The 21,804-nt window shown below is 40.4% G+C and overlaps 1 protein-coding gene across 4 annotated transcripts in view; it reads left to right on the forward strand.

Annotated features, from left to right (window-relative positions):
- Window positions 1-21,804, forward strand: part of arhgap21a (Rho GTPase activating protein 21a) — a 103,716-nt gene that overhangs the window by 32,609 nt on the left and 49,303 nt on the right. For 3 of the 4 annotated variants that reach the window (XM_085172114.1, XM_085172116.1, XM_085172115.1), the window contains exons 1-3: window positions 1-11,814; window positions 16,261-16,449; window positions 19,983-20,004. The exon at window positions 1-11,814 is cut by the window's left edge and continues 21,152 nt beyond it. In XM_085172114.1, coding sequence (XP_085028240.1) covers window positions 11,503-11,814; window positions 16,261-16,449; window positions 19,983-20,004 — 523 coding nt within the window. In that variant the 5' untranslated portion in view covers window positions 1-11,502. The remainder of the gene's footprint in view (window positions 11,815-16,260; window positions 16,450-19,982; window positions 20,005-21,804) is intronic. The other variant, XM_085172117.1, reaches the window with a different exon arrangement.

Here is a 21,804-nt window from a genome sequence, read left to right on the forward strand (position 1 = left end):
GAATATCAAATTTATCAATTAGCCAATTAACAAGAAAAACTATTTGGCAACTTTTCAGTTACCAGTATTTGTTGTAGTGATTTTAACAAATAAAAAAGTAAAATATTCTCTGGCTCTAGTGTCTTTGGATGTGAGGATTTGATGTTACTTGATGTTACTTAGTAAGGATGGTCTGAATTAGGTATGCACCAATCAGGTCCAATCAATTCTGGGCTTATATGAATAGTGATTAAAATGGTAATTTGGATGGTTAGTGCTGCACATTATTTTTTTTTTTACATTGGTTAATCTCTCAAATTGTGCCAGGATAACAAAAAAATCTTCAATGTGCATCCATTCTGAAGTATTTCAGCTCTTCATTGCGCCATAAAATTGATAATATTAGCTAAATACGCTCACACTTTGTTAGGCATACCTTTCTAATTCCAGCTTGGATCCTCGTTTGCCTCTTGAATTGCCTCAGTTCTTCTTTGCATAAGTTCAACATGGTGCTGGAAGGATTCCTGAGAGATTTTGGTTCGTACATATGATAGCTTCAAACAGTTGCTGAAGTTTTGTCAGCTCCACATTCATGATGCCAATCTCCTGGTCCACCATATCCCAAAGGTGCTCTTTTTTCACACCATTGTCTGTAAACCCCAGAGATGATTATGTGGGAAAATCCAGGTAGATCAGCAATTTCTGAAATACTCAGACCAGCCTGTCTGACACCAACAAACCAATGCCATTTGACAGTTAACATTTGAATTGGTATACCTGATAAAGTAGCCAGTGACTATAGGTTGATAGTCATTATTTCATTTCCTATAGTAATGACAAACACACATGTGAAACAGGGTTTTGAAATCCCGATAATCCCTTATTTAATTATTAAAGTAGTTTTAAAAAGGTGCTAAGTCGGGCATTCTGCTCCCATTCTCACAGGCCGTCATCAGCCCCCTGTTAATCCTACATGGTTTATGTGTCATTATACGCCGCTTGAACTCCTGCTGCACCAGTTAAACCACAGTGACAGCCTGCACTACATTATCTTTGCTTTAATGAATCAACATTTTATTAAATGAAATTTCTTTATGCTGAGCCAAGTGTGTCTGCCTGGCTGGGCGCTGTTCTCCATGTGTTGTCACCCATTACACCATCATTATGCATCCATTAGGCATGCGTCTGGAATGAGTGGACCCTCCACTCCTATCCTCCCTCCAGCAGTGTAGCCTCAAACCTCAGCTTTTGGAATTCCAAGATCAGCTTACACCGTTACTATATGCTCTCTTTATGAAGCGCATGGTGGCAAATAGGAGTGATACAACTTCTCAAAGGAGCCTTTCAGACAGCTCCAAAGCCAGAGTTTACATTCAGGGTGGACAGCTTAGCCTATGTACCATATTCCCACATTTCTGACTCAGGTGTTTGTCTGCACGTGCCAGTGACTGATTGATGATGTCTGTGCTCAGTTTCCACATGCGGGTGGGTTATGGCATTCTGGATGAATAGTGGTATCTTAAGTACGATGAATCCTGTTTCATTTTCATCTGGTTTTTTTTGGTTTCTGAAGCTTAAACAGACCCTATAGAACCGCATTTAATCACAAATCCTGTGTATGATGTGTTAAATCTGACCCAGTCACATCAAACTGCTCCCACAGTTAATCCCTGGCAGCATCTGCTACTGCTGTGGAGTCATTCACACCTTTGCCATGCTACATGGTTAAAAATATATTGCTTAAATGAGATTTCTTCATGTCAGGTTCATCAGTACTGGTTGCAGTTGTACTGGAAATGGAACAAAGCAGATATGTGTGAGGTGGTGCATTATTCTGCATTATCCATCCATAATCTATATCCTCTTTGCCCTCCAGTGGGTCACGGGGGGTTAGTAGAAATCCCAGGTGACATTGGAATTATGTGTAGGTATTTATTTATTTATTTTAAGGAATTTTGAGAATCACGTGGTTTGAGGACCATCTGTCCCAAAATCAGTGACAGAATGGTCATTGTTAAGGATAACAGGACAAACTGGGTTGACTGTGAATGAACATCCAGTCTTCTCACAATTCACTTTTTAGTTCTTTAGAAGCAAATGTCAGCTGCATGTTATGGATTTTTTGCAAGCAATTTGAACAGCTGCAACTTGCGAATGTTTAGCGGCTCTGCATGATTATTTATCACTGCAAACAAATTCTGCACATTCATCTGCAACTGGAAGCTTTTTGCTTTCTGTCTGAAGGCCTCGAGTAGTACGAGTTCTGTTCAACACTTAGATTTGAGTAGATTTTCTTTGCACAAATGAAAACTTATGATGGTTTAGCTCTTTATTAGCCCATTAATAGTTTTTGGCTACACAGGAAGTCTTGAAAAATTGACCAGTGTCCACAGAGGCAGTCAGCAGGCTCCCATGTTGCTTGAAACATTAGCTGATCTGTCTGATCATTTTAACGCTTTTTTGTTATTGTCCCAACTCGTTAAGATCATCACCTTGGTGCTCAACTCGTATTCTGTAAATCTGGATAGTCCTAGACTGAAAAAAGCAATAGTATAGTGTCAAGAGTTGAGAAACCCACCCTTTTATTATTTGCAGATAGTCAGCCTTAAAATCTTTATGATAATGCAACACAAAAACAGGGTTGTCAGAATCTGTAGATGTAGCTGTTACTTTCTGGGATCTTATTATTGCGGTGTTGTGTATGACTTTCAGCTGGAGCTAAGAGGCTCAGAAGAGAGCTTGACGCACACATTGTCTGTTTCAGCTGTGTCTAATTGGTAGATATGTGTGTCCTTCTGCATTTTGTGTGAAGCTTGTAGTGATTACTGTGCGCCTGTCTGATAAATTATTAAGTTATAACCAGTCAACCTTCTCATCCCAGTCCCTTTAACTGGTGAGCTCCACAAACCCAGTGGAAAACACCCAGTGGTCTACCCATCTGCTTGTCTTTATTGCTTTATAGCTTTTATTGCAACCAAGTGACGTGACTGAAACACATATCCTGATTGCCCTGATTTTCCTAAAAAATAAAAAGTATATAGCTTGATTGTGTCTTACACGCTTGAGGTTACACAATCATTTACAAACGTGGAATTCAGAAGAGCCAAAAATAGGGACATAAGTCTGAGATATCTGAGAGCTAAGCAGGGCCATGTCAGACCTGCTTTGTTTGCATAGTAGCAGCGGCGGGTAAGATGATGCATGTTGACCCAGTGAGGCGGACTTCAAACAAAGGTTTATCGCACATCTCTGTCAGTCCGACAGGAGCATTGCTGTGTCTTCATTAACGCTCTGAGATGATCTGGGCCTCTTTGTCATCTCACCTCTCCTGAACCATATGGTTTCTCCCTGAGAGAAACTGCCTGAGTGAGAAGGAGAGATGCAATAATTAAACATCGGCAGCGATTTTTCTTTTTCATTCGAGAGGTGTGGGTCGGGCTGTCATCAGAAACATATTTGCTGCTTTTCTTGCTGTGTGAGAGCAGCTGCTGAGGAGTGAATGTGCAGACTACTGAATGCTTGATTGGCAGAAACATTTGTCTGAAGGTGCCTGGGGACAATTGTCCAGATCAAGCAGGGCTCCTTCACAGGGGAGCTTGCTAATACACCAAGCTTATGCAAAGCCCCCCACCCACACCCCTGCCACCCTCCTCCTCCTCCTCCTGGACCCAGGCTTTTGTCTTCAACTGTTAGTTTTTCCGTGAGTGTCCAACACATACTTCTCACTGCAGCCGACCTGAAGGAAATCCCCTCTGTTTTTTTTTCTTTCCTGGAAGTTTGAGGCTGTCATGCCATTTCTTCTCTGCTCCACACAGATGGTCTCCATAGCAAACTGTGGATTTTGATAATTGTTTTTGCCAGTGGAAGAGACGCGATGCACTGGTTCATAAATACGTCGTCGGCATGACTCACAGGGAGTTGGACTGGTAGATTTTGAGATGTTGCATCATGGCTTATGTTTGAGTTGGATGCTTTTTAACATGAAAAGAAAGAAAGCTTGTGCTAACTTCCTCCTCATGACCAAAGCATGCATGAGAAAAGTCCGCTGTTGTGTTTTTAGAGGAATTTTTTAGCTTGAGGCTTCTGACTTTTGAAAATCGATTGCAAATGTATCGGCTTTTTAGCAGTCATGGACATGAATTGCCAGGTATTTATCATGTCAGTAAGCTCAAATTCACACATAATGTTTTTTGATAGGAAGTGGGTAGAAGTGAGGCGTTACCATGGCAAACAAGGAAACAAAGATTAACAAAATGCATCTATTGATGTATGTGAACACAAACTTAAGCAATAAAAAGACGCTTATTTATGTTTTTGTGCAAGCTTCTCCTATTGTATGTTCTTATTTAACTCACTAAAGTATTTCTGATTTTTACTGCTTTAAGGACACTGTTTATACTATTTCTAACTGCAACAGCTTCCCTCAATTTCTTGCTTTGTCTTTATTTACTATCCCTTCCCTCCAGGAGAAAGAGGCTGGTTGTGCATGTACACCCAAACTCTGTCCTCCCTGGAGGATAGAGTGCAGTAAAATTATATTATAACCCCTTATAAACAATTATGGCCTCATACACTCAGATTTGGGTACTTAACTGAGCTTAAAACAAGCTCAGTCTGCTTGGATATCTGCCTGAGCAGCTGAGCAGCCTGTTACCTCCCCACAGTAGCAACTTGCAGGGTTCATACCCCTTCTGTACCCCTCTGAGAGCATTATGAAGAAGGGCTTTATGGGTGTGCAACAGTGTGGCTGCAGTCTGTCCCCTGTCCCTCATTAGCCAGTCCTTTGTTACAGTAAGCCATACCGCACGGATCCCAGATGCAGCATGTCCAGATTAGATCTTACACCCGCCAGGAGTCTTGAAAAGCTACCCCTGAATCGAGCCTAATCCTCCTGCAAGACTTTCTCTTTTTTCTGGCTCTCTGCACCACACACAGACACAAAAACACACACATTCGCAGCCACAGATACATAATGGGTAACACGCACACATACACACACCAATTGGAGACTTCAAAATTACTTATTGTAGTTTTTGGAGCCTGGTCGGTGCCTTGTGTCTTTAATCCCCATCCAGAGATCCTGTCAGCTGCGCACAGACCACAGGCCTTTTCTCCTTTGTTATACAAATAAGAGCTGCAGATAATCATCTAATAAATCCGAGACTCCAAGATTTGAGTGGATTAAAATGAAGCAGCAATTCGTTTCCATTGTGTTGTGTCCCTTAGAAATATAAACATCTGATATGAGTTTAACAACCGACAAAACACAACTTTGGCTGTTAGATTTTGAGGATATTTCTGTTGTAAGAGCTAGCGTATTCCTTTACAAGTAAAAGAACAGGACGAGCTCCAGCTTGTTTTAGGCTATCCAAATCCAGAAATCCAAACTGGACTTGATCTGGTCTGGTCTGGTGTATAAGCATGTCACTACCTCATAAGACTCATAAGTGGTCTTTAAAAATCCAGCACTAGTCCCTAAAACGCTTGGTTGTTTCTTCATCTATGCCTTTATTTCACCACAGCTGCAGTCTTTGAGTTGTCTTTGGCCTTACAAGTGATGTTGTGTGACACCACAAGGCCATTTGTAGAATTATCAGCAGGGGAGACTCCAGTACCTAATTTTCACCAGTATGGTGCCACTGCCAATGGTGAGCCAGTTTTTGTCCTTTTAGAACACCGCAGCATTTCAGGAATGTGTAGAACTGAGCATTATGTAGCAGAGACTGGGCTTAACGCCGCCGCAGTTGTCAGAATAACAGCAAAGCTCTTGCTTTAGTCGAAACATCTTGTGCCAGTCTTCTCAGCAACACAACACCAGCACTAGATCCAGTTTTGGTGCTTTTTGAGAACCAGCCCAAGATGGCGTTAGATAATTAGATTAGATGGTACTCTGCAAACATGCAAAGCTATAGACGACTACAGCTGTCAAAATCCAGAGTGAACTCTACCGTGTAACACTAACATGTCACAAGTGTGCCACAACAATGCAGAGTTATTATTTATTTATTTATTTATTTATTTTTAGAGGATATGACTGTGGAAAGATCTTTGAACCAAACATTTCAAACTCTATAGAAGTCATAGCAGTTTTCATGGGTGGATAACCAAAATGGACAAAATATACTTGCTCCTTAGTTTCATGGTACCACTTTTAGGACTAGCCTTTTGTTTTGTTTCAGAACGGGTTTTAGATTAAGCAACAACACCAGACTGGTTAAAAATATGACCAGAACTAGTCTTTTTTTCTGTGTAATGGATGGATGCATGGAGTTCATGAATGGGCAACAACTCTGCAAGTCCAAACTGCAGTGTGTTGGGTTTAGGCAACAACCCTCTGTCTGATGGTCGGTTTTTCACAGTGCCACCCTCCACACCCACTGATAGAATTTCACAACCATCCGTGACTGGCCTCGGGTTGTTTCTGTCAGCTGGTCCAGGCTCGGGTTGTTGTTACTGCTTTTCTTGGGTTGACAGCATTGGACAATTTACACATTTGTGTTGTCTCATAAATTTCTTCAAAGTATTTTCGTGGTTGGTGTTAAAGAGCTGTTTTATTATGTGTTTGAACATAGGCAGTGCCCCATTAACCTGTTGCAGCTCTTCTCTGTTTAAGAAACTGAATACTTTTGGTTTTTTGGCTGTCTGAAAGACACGATAAGGTTGACAGTTTTTCAGATTTCATGATATTTTATGAAGTTTATTTAGTGTTAAAGTTAATGACATTTATTGTATTTCACTTTCTTTATAAACTAACAAAAACATAGGCTGTGAGCTACACAAAAGCCTGAGAAAGACTTGAGTCTTTAAGGCCTTGTAGCATTAATGTTTTTTGTTGTTGTTGTTGTTGTATTAGACGGCAAAGGTTTGAGCTAAGTGTATTTTATACAGTTAAGTTACAACTACACAAACATGGAAAACACTGAATTAGTTCTTTTTTCTGAATAGATTTTTTTCTTTGGTTGGGCGCCAGATGAATGTTGCCATGAAATGTCTCTGTAGACACAGCAATTATGGTAATTCACTAATATGCCCTGAATTATCCCAGAAGCTGTGAATATTTCAGCAATCCTATAATCCAATTTCCCCTAATAATGAAAAAAAAAACCAACCCACAGCCAAATCCACAACTCAGTACTTTTTAAAGTTTTTACTACTCCTGTGTCAAACTTTTATATCCATATAAAAAGTTATACCTGTTATGGTCTTCCTTATTTTCTGTCAAATATTTGATTATAATGCTGCACGCTCATATTGAAGATAACCAAAATTTCAAATGCTGAGTTAGGTGTATGTGCAAATAATCCCTGTGAGACAGTAAACACACATTTTGAGGCAGCCGTTTATTATACTCTTGGCTCTGCATGAAGACAATAAAGGCAGATATTCTCTGTGGTCGAGTCAGTCACACAGCTCTAGGCGTGACCTTAGAAACCCCACCCACCTACCGTTAAGACGTTTTGTTTGCAAGTGGGAGACAGTCAAACAAAAGTTTGATAAAAGGGAGAGGAACTAAAACAGCTTGCACTGAGGTTCACGGTAAGTATTTATAACTGTAACTATAAATACTGTAAAGCTACTTGAACTGAGTTCAATAAAAACATTTAGCTAGAAATTAGCATATCAGATCCCTTTTAAGTCCAATGTGAAGCAAATGATGATTTTTAACATCAAAGAAAGTCAAAGGAAATGATAAACAAACAGTTTTCATAGCTCAAGACGCAAAAAAGAAAAAGTGCTAGAAAGATGAAGTTGATTTTATTTCAGCTTTATTTGATAGACACAGTTTAGAAAAGATAGAAAAGTGAGGGCAGAGATGCAGCAAAGGGCCGTAGGTTGGATTCGAACCTGGGCTGGCCACTCTCAGTCGCATGGCATGTGGTTGCCTGCTCCACGCAATGAGCTAAACCAGCACCAAGACAATTAATTAATTAATTTTTTGACCATCCATGTAGAGATTGTTTGCAAAAAACAAACTTGCAACCAAAAAAAAAAAGAAAACAAAAAGTGCTGATCAAAATGAACAGGATGGGAAAGAAAGCATGTAAAAGGACACTGTTGTAATTATTACGATGTATGAAAGTTGTCATGTATACTTAATAATATCCTTAAACATAACATCCTATTTTTACACAACGATTCTACTCAACGATTTTAACTCAACTGCTAAACTCTGCAAAAGTTGAAAAAATAAAGTAACTTCCTGAGGCTGGAAAAGAGAATCTGTTACCATAACTGCACAAAAACACACAAAGAGAACAATTATGTAGTTATTTAAACAGCTAAAATGGATTATTTCAGTGGAAGAATGCAGGGGCTGCACCAAAGCCTAGTAAAGGAGAGATAATAATTATTCTTTTAACTGTGAATCATGCACAGCTGTAACACATGACCCCTTTAGGTCCAGTTTGTGGCAAATCATCACCTTCTGTGTGTGTTAACATTAAAAGACGTCAGGAGAAATGAGACGGACAGCCAGCGTCAAGCCTCAAATCAGCACTAGTTGCTGTTCCTCTTGATCACGGACACACACAAACCATGAAATCACACTGAGAACACCCGTTTCCAGTGGATGGCATTGTTGTGGTCAGGTATATTGCCGGGGTAACGGCATAATATTTCTGTGTGGCGTGTCTGGTTCTTTCTGTTTGCTTGGCACCAAGCGTAATTCCCAGCCAACACAAATTCATTTTTCTTATCATGTGTTTTAGATTTACAGGAATTCAGATACATATGATGTGGTTTGAAACCCTATAACATCCTGAAATGCATTAATAGAGGTAAGAAGTCTTGTTTGGCTTGAGACACAAGTGGTACCTCATGACTTTGCCCCCATGTGTGTAACACACTGTATGCATCTTGTACATAACCATTCTTGTGAGACTTAATCCTTGTTTTGGCTTCCTCAAGTCAAGTGTCTCAGCTGCCTGTGTTTGGCGACTTCTATTTCTGCCGTCTTTTCCATACAGCATACCACATGCTATATCGAGCCGAGTGAATGTGGTAACAAGATGCTCATAACCAAACGCGGAGAAGGAACATTCCACGACTGGGTTCCTGATGTTGTTTTCATGGTCGCTGCTGTCTCGGATGGCAAATATTCCTCAGAATCAAAATAGGCCTGTATTTACATTTTCTCTCTCATTCAAAACGACTTTACAAACCACGCCGGCTGTTCACTGATATGCATTAGCTGTAGCTAGAAGTGAACTGCTAATTTGTCCAGTCATAATGCCTCACTCTGGAGACACGCCGGGCTATTAAAGATGGCACCACTTTGTGTAAAGCGCACTCATTGAACACCGGAATCCTGAAGTTGCTGTTAAAGCGGCACAAATGCTCCAGAGAGCGCTTGGATGAAAAATTTGATTAAATATTAAATTGATCTTTGGGCCGTGCTCTCTTCCGGAGAGATTTACTAAAAGGTATGAGAGCTGAGGTCATCCCAGACATCTCACCGCTCCTAAAATAAAAGGCAGTTGCTGAGCCTCTGTGGAGCTTGAGAGGTGGAAGGATTTGAGAGGTGTTCCCTTGGGGACGTATGAAGGCGTTGGCTGTAGGGCTGCAGAGTTTGGAGTTGAGGGTCTAATTGAGAACAAATTGTTCTGGGCAAAGAGGTGGGGTATCGCTGTCATGCTCAAGGTTATTTGGGGGTTTTCTGGAACGCAGCTAATGTTGAAAAGCTCAAATGCAGTTAGTGGTTCTTGTACCAGTTGTGTCCCCTCGTGTCTGCAGAGAGAGTTTAAAATACCAGAGTGTGCATCCAAAAAGACGTCACAGGTGAAGGTAGATAACCTTCTGTGACCTGTAAGACCTCAAATTGTGTTTTTGTGGGATTTGTTTTGTCTGCACGCCTTTATTTATTGTGCTAAAGGTGCCTCACAGATGTTCTCAATGACTTGCTACTTCCAAGACGTCACGTGAAGTAATAATGGATTACGAGACTACCCGACAGTCCCTGGTTGAATTCCAGTCTAATCTGAGTGCATCTAATTCCCCTGCTGTCTTTCCCCACACTTTTCAGGAGGAAGCAGCTACAATGCTAACGCTGTAAAGTGATCTAAGAATCCCACAAACCTCTTGCTGCCCATTTCCTGGAATGAGTTGAAAGCTATATAATAACAGATGGGAAAGAGATCCATGCTTTTTGTTCAGTATATAAATTAATTCTAAAGTTCATCTGATTATTTCAGCAGTGGGAGAAGTCAGATAAAAGGGAATTTTAGAAATGACACTTGCTTGCTCTGTTTCCTCAGGTTCTGTTTCTTTATTCATGGAATAGTAGCAACAGAAACACCACATTTAAAAAGGTTTTCTAAAGACACCTGTTATACTTTCACACATCACCTCTTATTATTTCCTGTTGTAACAGTGGATGCTCTTATTAAAGATGGTCAGCATTTGTACTAGTAAACACTGAGCCTAAGGCTTAGGCTTAAGACTGCAGTAAACACTGTGGTTCAGACAGGTTTTTTTTCTTAGTCTTGGCTGTGTATGAACAATCCCTGAAAATCTTAAACTCTATTAACTTTATTCCGGCATCTGTCTTTTGGCTTTGGACAACAGCTGCTAACTCAGCCAGATTGTAGGCAAAATGTGGCCAGAAGCCTAACAGGGACATGCTGCAGATTAACATTCGCTTTGTAGCTCTGCTTAACTGTATGGTTTCTGTTAAATAAGCAAATAAATAAAGGGGAAATATGCAGCAGTCACCGTGTGTTTGTGCAACTTCTGGTATTCTCTCCGACCACCGTGTGTGCCACCCAGGCATCAGCTCTTTGTAGTTGCCAGATGAGCTGCAGGCATGTAAAGGTGGGTGGATTATTATTAGTACATTTTTGTGGGTTATAGATTTCTCTGGACTATATATATTTCCTTATCTGCCTTAGGCCCACTTGCCTCCTTCCAAAGATGAAGTTGTTCATTTTTCCTGTCAGATAACTTGAAAAACTTTCAGAAACTTTAAATTTGAGAACATTTTTTCTTACCTTTGACTTGTGTGCGCCTTTTGTTTTCTCCTTTTATTTGTTCTTATGATTTATTGATTACCCTCGGCACGTGTTGGTGCATGCGCGAGTTGGCAAGCGCACAACTAAAAGTTTTAAAGGGGTTTGCTGTGGGAGAGAAGAGTGAGAGAGAGAGATGAAGGAGACTGGAAAGGAGGAGAATTCACTTCAGGCTGCCTGAAAGTGTGTGTGTGTCTGTGTGTGTGTGCATACTTCAAGGAGAGTTTTGTGTGGTAAGTGGGTGGGTGCGTCAGTTAGTCGGCCTGGGCTCTCTGCAGTGCGCTCAGCCGCTGTGCTCTCCTCTCGGCTGACTGGAAACATCATGTATCTCTTGGACACTTATAGGAACAGCCTTGTTTCTCCAGACTGAGACCAGAACAGACTGAGGAAGAGAGACGCAGCAAAATGAGCTTTGCCAGAAACTTGAAGTAGAATATCCAGAAGAAAAGAAGAGGTAACAGACACACAAACAGGGGCATTTTTTGAAGGCAGTTTTCATCTATTCGGTCTTGGCTATGCCATGCTGGCCCAGAGGAACGGGCTCCCTCCAGGCTGTAAGCCAGCTCACCTGAAGGATCACCCTGATCTACGGGATGTGGATGTGAAATCCCAGGGTTGTTGTTCTCTCTCTCCTTCCCCATCTTCCGGAGGATGCCCTTGGGCTCGACTAGCGGGTGTGGATGGCTGCTTGTCAGAGCCATACTGTCTTTGGTTCCAGCTTTTGGCCAGAGCCTACTGGGGCGAAGTGGAATTGGGGCTCACCAGTCCCAACCGCAACGTGTCCTGGGCTCGGCTTCGAGAAGCCTCCAGGAAGAACTGCGTCCGATCTCGGGTAAGGAGTGGGTGTGCATGTGCATGAGAGCATCCTGGAGAGCATCTTGGCAATTTGAGATTGTGAAGAGTGGAGCTGTGCTCGAGTTTTGAGGCGCTGGGGGATAACCAAACTCCCTAAAAAAATGTGTTTAAGGCATATCTGGCAGAGGCATATAGGTTTACATAGGAAGCATCTGAGCGGGGAGGAGAAGTTAGGGGCAGCTACACTTTGTTGTGCTGTCTGAGGAATTTTGTGTGCGTCATCCTGCTCCCCAACAGCAGGGTAGTCCTGTTTCACTGACCGATATCTCTGGTAATGTGAGTGTGTCTGTGTGTGTTTGGGTTAGGTTTCGTTTATTGTTATTGGTCCCTAGGGTAGATTCAGAATGACATTGTCAGGGGACAATATTGTTTTTGGTTCCATCTGCACCTCATATTTCCACGATTATTTTCTTAAATACAACCATGACAGCAGCCATTCTTTATTTTCTGTGGAGTGGGCTAAACCTTAGTGGAGTGAAGTCAGCCGTTGCGCTGCCAAATTAGGGAATTAAAGGCATATTTTCCTATGATAGAGTGAATAAGGATTACTAATGTTAGAGCCTGCGGGGAGAGAAGTTTGGAAAGAAAACGAAGACAGTATGAAAGCTGCAGAGTGTGACTCACACACTTTTTTTTAAGAAAAGGAAAGAAAACTGTAATGCCATTTAGATTCGGTCAAACTGCATATACATAAAAAAGTGGGAACAGGTTTAGAAATGTACTTTGATGTCTGTGTCACCATATGGTACCAGAGCCTGCAGCAAACCCTCAGCGTGCACATAATGGTGACTGTTTTGATGAAAAGATTGCATGCATAATTGATTAGTATTTATCAGGTAATTGCGACTGTGAGCTTGTTTAGAACAGATTTATAGCATTAAACATTTCAAATATCTAGACAGTAATAGTTTCCCTTCTATCCTGCTTCTTATTTTTCTATAATTCAGTAGTAAGAAAAATAAAGCTTTGCCATAGGCATTTAAGCCTAATAGCTCAACTATTGCATAATGCGAATTTAAATTTTAAACACGAAATCAAAACAAACAGCTGAGTTGCACTGCGTCAGCTCTTTCCCCTCTTCTCCTCTGGTTACATTATGGACTGTGGCTTACATCCAGCTCCACACCACTGGATATTGGTGGTGATTTCACCAGTCATACCATTAGGCCCACACCCATCCCACTCTCTGGAGGTTTCTACATGTGCTGCTCCCAGGCAGAGAGGCAGGAGAGAGGAAAGAGGAACCAGAGAAACAATGTCTTTGTTTTGGATCCATACCTAAGCCGTATTTTGGTAGGAGAAGAGCCTGTGGAGAGATCTGGGTTGAGGCTGAAACTCTTGGCAGGCTCCCGCATCCTGGAACGACTATGGTAGTGTTAGCAGTAACCGCTAACGCACGCCCTGTGGTGCAGTGGTTCAGCTCCATCGTTACTTTGGTGATGGATGTGACAGGAGTCTCGCTGCTCAGACAGCACCAGGAAAGATCGCTTATGCCGTCACACTGAGTCGCTGTGATTGAGATGATAAAATATTTCCTATTGCTTGAACAAGGTGCAATGTTAGTACTGTTGTAAAGGTTACAAAAATAGTTTGAAAATGTAGTTTGGACTAAGCAAAAGATCATTACTTGTGATTTAATGCTTCGTAGTTGATTTTAACACACCAAGCATTGGAAGAGAAGCTCATTTGTACTCTTTTACTCAAAAGTGCGGCTATTTCCTCCTCCATCAGTACTTTATTAATGGTATTGTGGGAAAATTTGAAAGGTGAAAGGCTGATCGCTCGTGGTGTTCACCCACTTCGGGTGTCTGCATCTCTTTCAGTGGAAGGATGAGGAGAATAATTGACCTCCATCTCCTTTGTTTTTTTGATGGAGGCAGTCTTCAATCAGTCTAACACCTAAATCCAGTCCGCTGCTCGTATTAGATGAGAAATAAATTACTTCACCCCTCCAGTATGTTGTGGTACTTTCTGCCACCAAATCTTCGTCAGTCCTCAATGGTTATTTTGCTATGTGGGCATGTAAATAAAGTTTTTCTAAAGCTGTGCATCCAAGAATTCTTACAAAAACTCTTGCATCAGACGAAATGATCTTATATCAGATAGACTTCTCTTGTAGATTAGAAATAACAGAAGTTCCAGCAATGTTGCAGCATGAACAGATGGCAGTAAGATAATTAAGCCTTATTTCCTTCCTGTAATGTGGCTATTCATTATGAACACAGTATCGATTCAGCCAAACACCGTGTGATATACTTAGTCGCTACTTTGGTTTCAATTGAGTCAAAATTGGAAAACAAGTAAATACTACTCAAATTTTCCCAGTAATATTCTCAGTGCTCCAAAAACCTTCACTTAATAGTCCAAAAGTTTAGGAATGGTTAAGGAATCGCAATAGATTACTAATTATTGAGTAATTAACTAATAATAACAATAATACTAACTAATAATGCACAAGGACTTTGCTGTATGTTATGTTCATCTATATACATGCATATCTCCTTTTTTTCCACATAATGCTCTTGAAGAATTGATTGGATCACATTTCATCAACCTGCAACCCCAGATCTATAAGCCCAGATATGAACAACCACACAGCCTTTCTGCACATACACATTTTTAATTTTCATCTTCAGAAAATGAGCATGGTGTGCAGTGACGCACCGTGTTGTCATCTCGGCAACAGTTTTTTTTTGTCTTTATACAACGATTAAAATGAGAGTTCTGCAGCTCATGTGCCACATGTGTTGTGTTACGTAGGCATAACTGTAATGTTACGCAACATGAGAGCTGCCAGCATTTAAAAAGGTTGTTTTTTTTTTATTATCTTGTGCTAGTCACAGTTGGTATGTAGAAGATAAGTCTGTCATCACGCAAGTATGCCAAATAGCCCTGCAAAGCCCCGAATGTGCAATAACTGAAGCCATATGTACTGTATGGCTGTGTGGAGGTCGAGGAAGCAGAAAAAGGCTTAAATGACAGTCCTGATTATTTTGACAGATACTGTGATCGCTGACATTAACCACAACCCAAGAACAAAATCTTTTTACTGTTTTTAGTCAGAATTTCAACTGTTTTATACAAAAACATGTGCCCAAAATCAGGTCATAATCAACAGCTTTCAGAGAGTTTGATGAATTTCTCACCATTTTGGCAGATTGTATTGATAATTTTATATTTAAGACATTTTGAGCTGGAGTGCAAAATGTCAATGAAGTCAAAGTTCAGAAAAGTCCAGAAAACAAAACCAAAGTAATGCCCTTACGAGCTTCAGGTGCTTTGGTGGAAGTAATCATAAAAATATGTAGCTGTTTGACTTCCCACAGATGTTATATTACAGATTTACTGAATGTTAATCATCCACTGCGATGGTGTTAATCTTCCAAAGTGTTTGTGATGAGAGGAACAAAAAAAGATATTCAACAGCTCTTTTTTCAGGTGGCAGTTATTTATGAAGTATTACTTAACATGAAAACACACTGAACTAACAGTGAACCCTCTTGTTGACTCTATCTTCCTGTTTATGAAACCACAAAATGACCCGGTGTTATTCAGCTGGAACAACCTGCTCCTGATACCTGTGAAGAATCGCCAACAAGGGATTTCTTGTGTTTTTACATCAAGTTGATGAATAAGATCTGTGCATAGCCATGGGCAGTTTTTTTTTAAAGTAAAAACACACTTCTCTTTGTTTGACCAAAACCACTTTGCTTTACACAATTATCAGAGGTGTTGTTAGCGGAGTGAGTGCTCTTTTATGTGGCTCTTAGTTTGTTCTGACTCTGAAATAGCAGATTTCATATCTGATAATGCAGAACAACGTCTGCAGCAGGGATTTCCACTCATTTTTAGGGGTGAGGTTATGATCAATTATGCAATTTTTTTTGTTTAGTTTTCATGTTAAAAAAAAATTCTCAGTCAAGCTATACTTACAATCTTAGACATTTAAAGGGACACTATTATCCTAATACGTGCCTGTTTTTATTTTTGCACTCTACTAGTCTAGTTTTCTACTAGTGTAGTTTTCTATTAGTGTAGTTTTGCATGGTCAAAATAATCTTTGTCTATTTTATACCAGGCCTTGGTGTATCCCCTCAGCTCATTAACTGTTTGAAATGCTGCCATGCTGTTTTAGTTCCTCTTCCTTTAAGCACCTTTGTAGTGATTGGCTGGAGTAAGTAAACAGCTCATTAATGACCTCGAAAAAAGCGAAACCAGTGGTGCTGACATCAGCTACTGAGAAAATTCCTATTTTAAGAAGAAAGTGAAACCATATCATTAACCTAACACTAGAAAATTAGTTTGTAAAACGTCAAGCTAATGTTTTAAAGACCTCCTTTCTAGTATTTATGTCCGGCTTCCATCTGCACTTTCTGATCTGAAGATAAACACTCAAGTTCCTGTTTGTTTTTCCTCTTTTCAGGCCAAGCAGAAGGATGGGCGGGATCAGAGCGAGGCTTCTGCCGCCGCTTCTCCCGGAGTGGACGACGAGCCTTTTTCCTGGCCGGGGCCCAAGACGCTTCGCCTGCGCCGGACATCCCAGGGCTTTGGCTTCACACTGCGACACTTTATCGTCTACCCGCCTGAGTCTGCCGTCCACAACTCACTAAAGGTCAATGAATATCTCTGACCTCTCTGGTGACATTAATATATTTAAAAAAACTCCCAATACAACCAACCGAAGAAGGATCTCACTTAATTTAAAATAAAGATGCCTCCATAAAAGGTTATTGGTTGATCAAACTTGGGGATCTGATATCAGGCCTTTGGTATTTTTGAGGCATGTTAAACTTGGTTTCATATATAAACATTCAGGAGATCTTTTAGACTTTGTTTTAGCCTCTGTTATACTGCATCCACATTTTATTGGACAATATTGATATTAAAGACATTTTTAAAGTTTTATTCTTGGAGGAACTTCAACTTCAGTGTTTTCATCCTTTTATTAGTCTTTTTTTTATCTTTCTTTTACGTTAAATAGCTTTATGGTAGCCACACTGATTAGTGATCATCAAATTTGCGTGAGACTAGAAAAAATTATTTTAACTGCCAAGAAAATGCAGCTGGGTTTGTTTTAGCACAGTCATATATGCAAATGATAGCACATTCTCTTTAAATTCAAAAGTTTTACATATTAGTAGATAAGAAAAAAATATGTGATTCCTAGCAAATCTTAAATTTATGGCATTACAACATCAGAAGAACAACACTACAGGATGTATCACACCCTGCCAAGCCAAAATGCAGTTTTATGTGGAAGGTGCAATAAGTAGCTGCCAGGTGTATTCAGGTGTGTAAACACAGTGCTGAGAGAGAAAGACATCTTAAAAACTAATTTGAAAGAATTAACCTTTGCTGCTCACCAACCTGGGAAGGCTTATGAGGCCATTTCCATATAATTTTAAGTCCATCATTCTACAGATGTAGGATAGAAATTCAACATTTAATACAGTTAGCAAATTTTCCCAAGATTGGGCGTCCTGACATATTCACCCCAATGCTCAAAGAAACTACAAAAAACCCTAAAGCTGCATGTCAGACTCTGCAGGGCTCACTTTGGACAGCACACTGAACAAGTACGGCTTGTTTGGAAGTGGCCAGAAGAAAACCTCTTCTCTCTAAAGAGAACATGGCACAGCTTAGGTTTGCAAATTTGCTTCTGAGGAGACCACAAGACCTCTTGAACAATGTGGAGACAAAGCTCCGCGTTTGGGGAAAACCAAAGGCAACATATCAACACAAATGCCTCATACCAATTGTCAAGCACAGAGGTGGAGAGGTGATGATTTAAGCTTGTTTTGCAGCCACAGGACCTGGATACTATTAAAAACTCCACGAAGCCCAACTCAGGCCATATTAAAAGATTCTCCCAAGTCTTTTTTTAACTGGCACAGATGAAAAATGTGATACTTTCCCTCCAAAACGTCTGCTCTGGCCTTCTCCAAAATATAGATTAAGGGTTAAAGTTAGAGGTGCCAAATACGATGACTTAAACCTCAGAGGGCTAATCTTGTTCTTTTTAAAAAAATAATCAAATTCATAAAAATGTAACATTTTTGTTATTCTCCTGAAAGTTGTTGAATATTTTCTTTATCCAAGCCATAAAAGTGTTCCAGCTGTGTTAAGAGGAAAACATTTATTGGATTTATAACTGTAACGACAGTGTCTAAAATAAAAATGTGAAAAACAGTGTCCAGAAATGGCATGCTAAAAATAAAGCACATATCTTTCATACCAACTTTTGCCCCTTTTAAAGTATGGACAAAAGTCAAAGAGCTGCTTGCAATCAGTTTGCAGTTCGGCATCTGCTTTTGTAAGAGCGTTATGGAAAACTGGAAGCTCCGCCATCACAGACACCAACCTCACTGTGTTTTAGTTAAACTCTAATGTTAATATTCCTGTGTAGTGTTAGTTATGTTCAACACCAGGGGTTTTAGCCATGCCACACTTCTTTGATCCCACCTGGGAACTCTGCCAGCCATCCTCTAGATAACATCAGGACCAATCTGCCCTTTGGTATTAATCCAGTTGTTGCAGTGCTTCCGGCTCTGAATGGGCACAGAGTAACATGGGGTAAAGGGCTCTGGCTGCACACGATAGGTCTCCTTTAATGGGAAAATGCGCTGATGTTTTGAGTCAGTTCACTGAAAGCTTATCATAGCATGCCTCTTATTAGTTTTTGTAAGTGATAATTCTGGATAAGTTGCGTTTACTTTCCTCTGAAGTCTATTTTGACAACCTCTTGTGTTTGCACAGAAGGATTTCCTACAAAGTCAGCATAGCATGTTCTGTTTATAGCTTTTGGCTTCGGTTCTGCATGTTGAAAGAGAAACTGTGGCACGACAGTTAGGATTTTCAGACTTTTGTGAAACCAGAGAGATAGACAGATTCTCCCAGAGGTCTTCTTGGGTATCACAGTGTTGTTTCGGGCACTTTCAAGTCCAGTCTGGGTCTACTTGTTTTTTCTGTGATCTTGCTGTAACATTTTCAATATGGAGCTGGCATTAGAAAGAAAAACTCGAGGCACTAATGTCGTCTCCCACACTTGGCAATTAGCACTTTTCTCTCTATTCTTTTAGTTATGTCGGTGTAAAGAATTACAAGCTGTTTCGCAAGATTTCTCTTCCTTTTAGCTCAGTGAAAAAGCAACGAGCTCTGCTATTACATAACCTTAGCCGACAAGAGGACAGTTAAAAAGGAGTTCATCCCTGTACATCCATCACTTCTTCTCATTGTAATTACTTCTAGAGTCTTGGATTCGAGCTCTTGACTAATCGCAATGTGAGGATATTGGAGTTAGTTTAAAGAAGGTCAGGCCGTCTTAAGCAAAGCCTTGGGAGAGCAGGGTGACTTGGAGGGTACATGCAGAACATGTGTGTCACAGAGCGGAGGTGGATTAAAGCAGAAGTGTGTGGGCTCTGAATGAAATAACAGTTTTATGTGTTAAATAAATGGAAAAACACAAGCATGGCTATAAAGTGTGTTTCCTTCAGACTAAACTGTTTAAGAGATTGTTGTTGTATTCTTCACTTTCATTGGCAATCACTGTAGTCACTTGACTAAAACTTCAGAAAAGGAAATGCTTCGACCGTGCACATAGCGTAAGACGTACCTGCACGCTTACTTTGGTTTCTCAGCTCTTGAGTGTATCATAGTAAGATTTGCCAGCGTTTTTGTGCTTCACAAGTAGTTCATTTTTGTTACTTTCACTTTTGGAAACGTTTGTGAGTAAACATGGGGTGTGGTGATAAGTTTTCCGAGCACCTGCTATAAGTCCAACAACCACAGTTTGATGCTACGCTTGCGTTCCCCACAACCCGCATGATATCTGTGTACACATTTCCATTTTAGCGTCACAGAACAAAAACAAAAAGGCACCATCGTATGGTGGTATTCAGCTCTGTGCTTCATTACACAAAACTGTATTTATAAGCTGAATTCTCATGAAAGCATATTAACATATTAACATAAGATGGGTATTGATGATTGACATGAGAAATGATCTGCATTTGTGTTTACAGAGTCTTTCTTGGCTTCTCCGAATGAAATGCAGTGGATATATATGCCAATATAAAAGAATATAAAGACATAATCAGCAGAGGAAAATGCTGATGCTTATTTTCTCTTTTTTCTTTCCTCTACTAGGATGAAGAAAATGGCAGCAGAGGTAAGTCAGAGAGTATATTATCACATTCTGCATGCATTAGATGTGCACTGTGAGCTGGACCTCAGGTGTTGCATGAGGGAGATGCACACAAACCATTTCCTTGCAGCTCTCCATCACAAGCCCCCTTGAATGATTATCTAATTAGGATTGACAGTCCATTACTCTAATGTGTTCTTGCTTTGCGTGGATAGAATTAATGCATTTTCAAGTCTTTGTTAGAGCATCACATTAACACTAGGAGTTGAATCTCATTGAGTGCCTTATAAAAGCCCAGTTTTCACCCAGGAGTGGTTGTAAAACATTTAGGAAAACAACACGTTAAAGGCGAAGGTTTCTTTCCTGCACGCTGTGTGGCAGTAGGGTGGCTTTGTGCTGCACTTTTGCATTTCAAGCCCTCACTCTTTAGAGAGGCAGTCAGAGCTGCCTGTGCCGTTGGCTTGGCAAGGCCTCAGCATTCCTTGGAGCATCCGGCTTGTCATTCCAGTGCCTCAGTATGCTGCTCACGTCTGCAGCCCAGCATGAATGCAGGAGGGTCGCTCTGCTGCTCTTCATCAAAAGCCTTCCTAAGCAGGCCTTGTCTGTATATAGAAACACAATGCTTGTTTACATGGACTCCTATTGTTACACACAGACAGGACAGCTACGGCGCACTCTTAAAGAAATAATCCAAAGCATTTGTATTGCTGTACATATCTGTGTTTTTCTAAGACATCAGTTTATTTAGTCTTCTGTATTTACTCATCTAAGATTTCCTTTTAAAAACAAAGTTGTGTATTTTTAAACTGAAGTAAACATGGAAAATTGAGAAGATAACCACAATTAGGTGTTTGTTTAGCTTGCAGTGACCCTAAAGCCTTGCCAGACGTGTTTCAGTAAACCATTAAGGCATGAGCGGAAAGAGAAAGTGAAAAATCCAGGGTTAGGCTTTCTATAAATATGACTCTTAAATGCTTCTTAGTGGGAAATTGTGAGATTCCTGCAAGCGGCCTTCATCATCTCTCTTTGCCCGTGGTGTCACATTCCTCATGCTACCCCCTCCCTACCCAGTTTAAGCACTACATGCTTATCCATCCTCATTTAAAGCAGGCCTCCAAGTATTTAACACGCACGTGGGGTCCTCGCTTTGGCAAAAGGAAACCCCTTAGGGAGTAAGTGTCTGCACATTCTTTGCATGGCAGTATTATAGTTTATGAACTTTAATTTCTTTGTGTGAATTTGGCTCAAGTGCATGAGAGCAATTCCTGTTAAAACTCACTAGATGAAGAATAATGATTCTGGTCTTGAGAGCCTCTCTCCTGCTGAGCAGGAAGCCTCTTAGCTCCTCATGCTAAATTCCTTTTTGCGTCTCAGAGGGCAGTGTTGATGATGCTGAAGGGTCCTAGATGTATGATATCAGGGACATCAGGGACCTCCCTGTGAGGCCTCTACAATAAGCACATAATGACTCATAAAATATTGATGTTGTGGGTTCTTAGACTGTAGTTACATACTTAAAGGCAATTTCTTCTTCTTATTATTATCACTATTATTACCAGTTGTAGGAATAGTAGTAGAAATTGCCTATTATGTGTTTCTATCCGAGGTCTGACATTGACTTGATGAACAGCAATCATTGTAATGCACCAATCCGAAAGTGTTTTTTTGAAGCTGCCGCATGCTAGTGTTTGTTTGTGGATTTGATTTCTTGTTGACGTGTTTGAACACTTCTCGCTACCGTGACAGACAGAGCAGCCTTTGATGGTCCTGTTTTAGAGCCAGTAAGAAGCTGAATAAGATGAAAGAAGCAAAGGTAAAAGCTTT

Source organism: Neolamprologus multifasciatus, chromosome 9 (genome assembly GCF_963576455.1).
Source record: "Neolamprologus multifasciatus chromosome 9, fNeoMul1.2, whole genome shotgun sequence".
Classification (NCBI taxonomy): Eukaryota; Metazoa; Chordata; class Actinopteri; order Cichliformes; family Cichlidae; genus Neolamprologus; species Neolamprologus multifasciatus.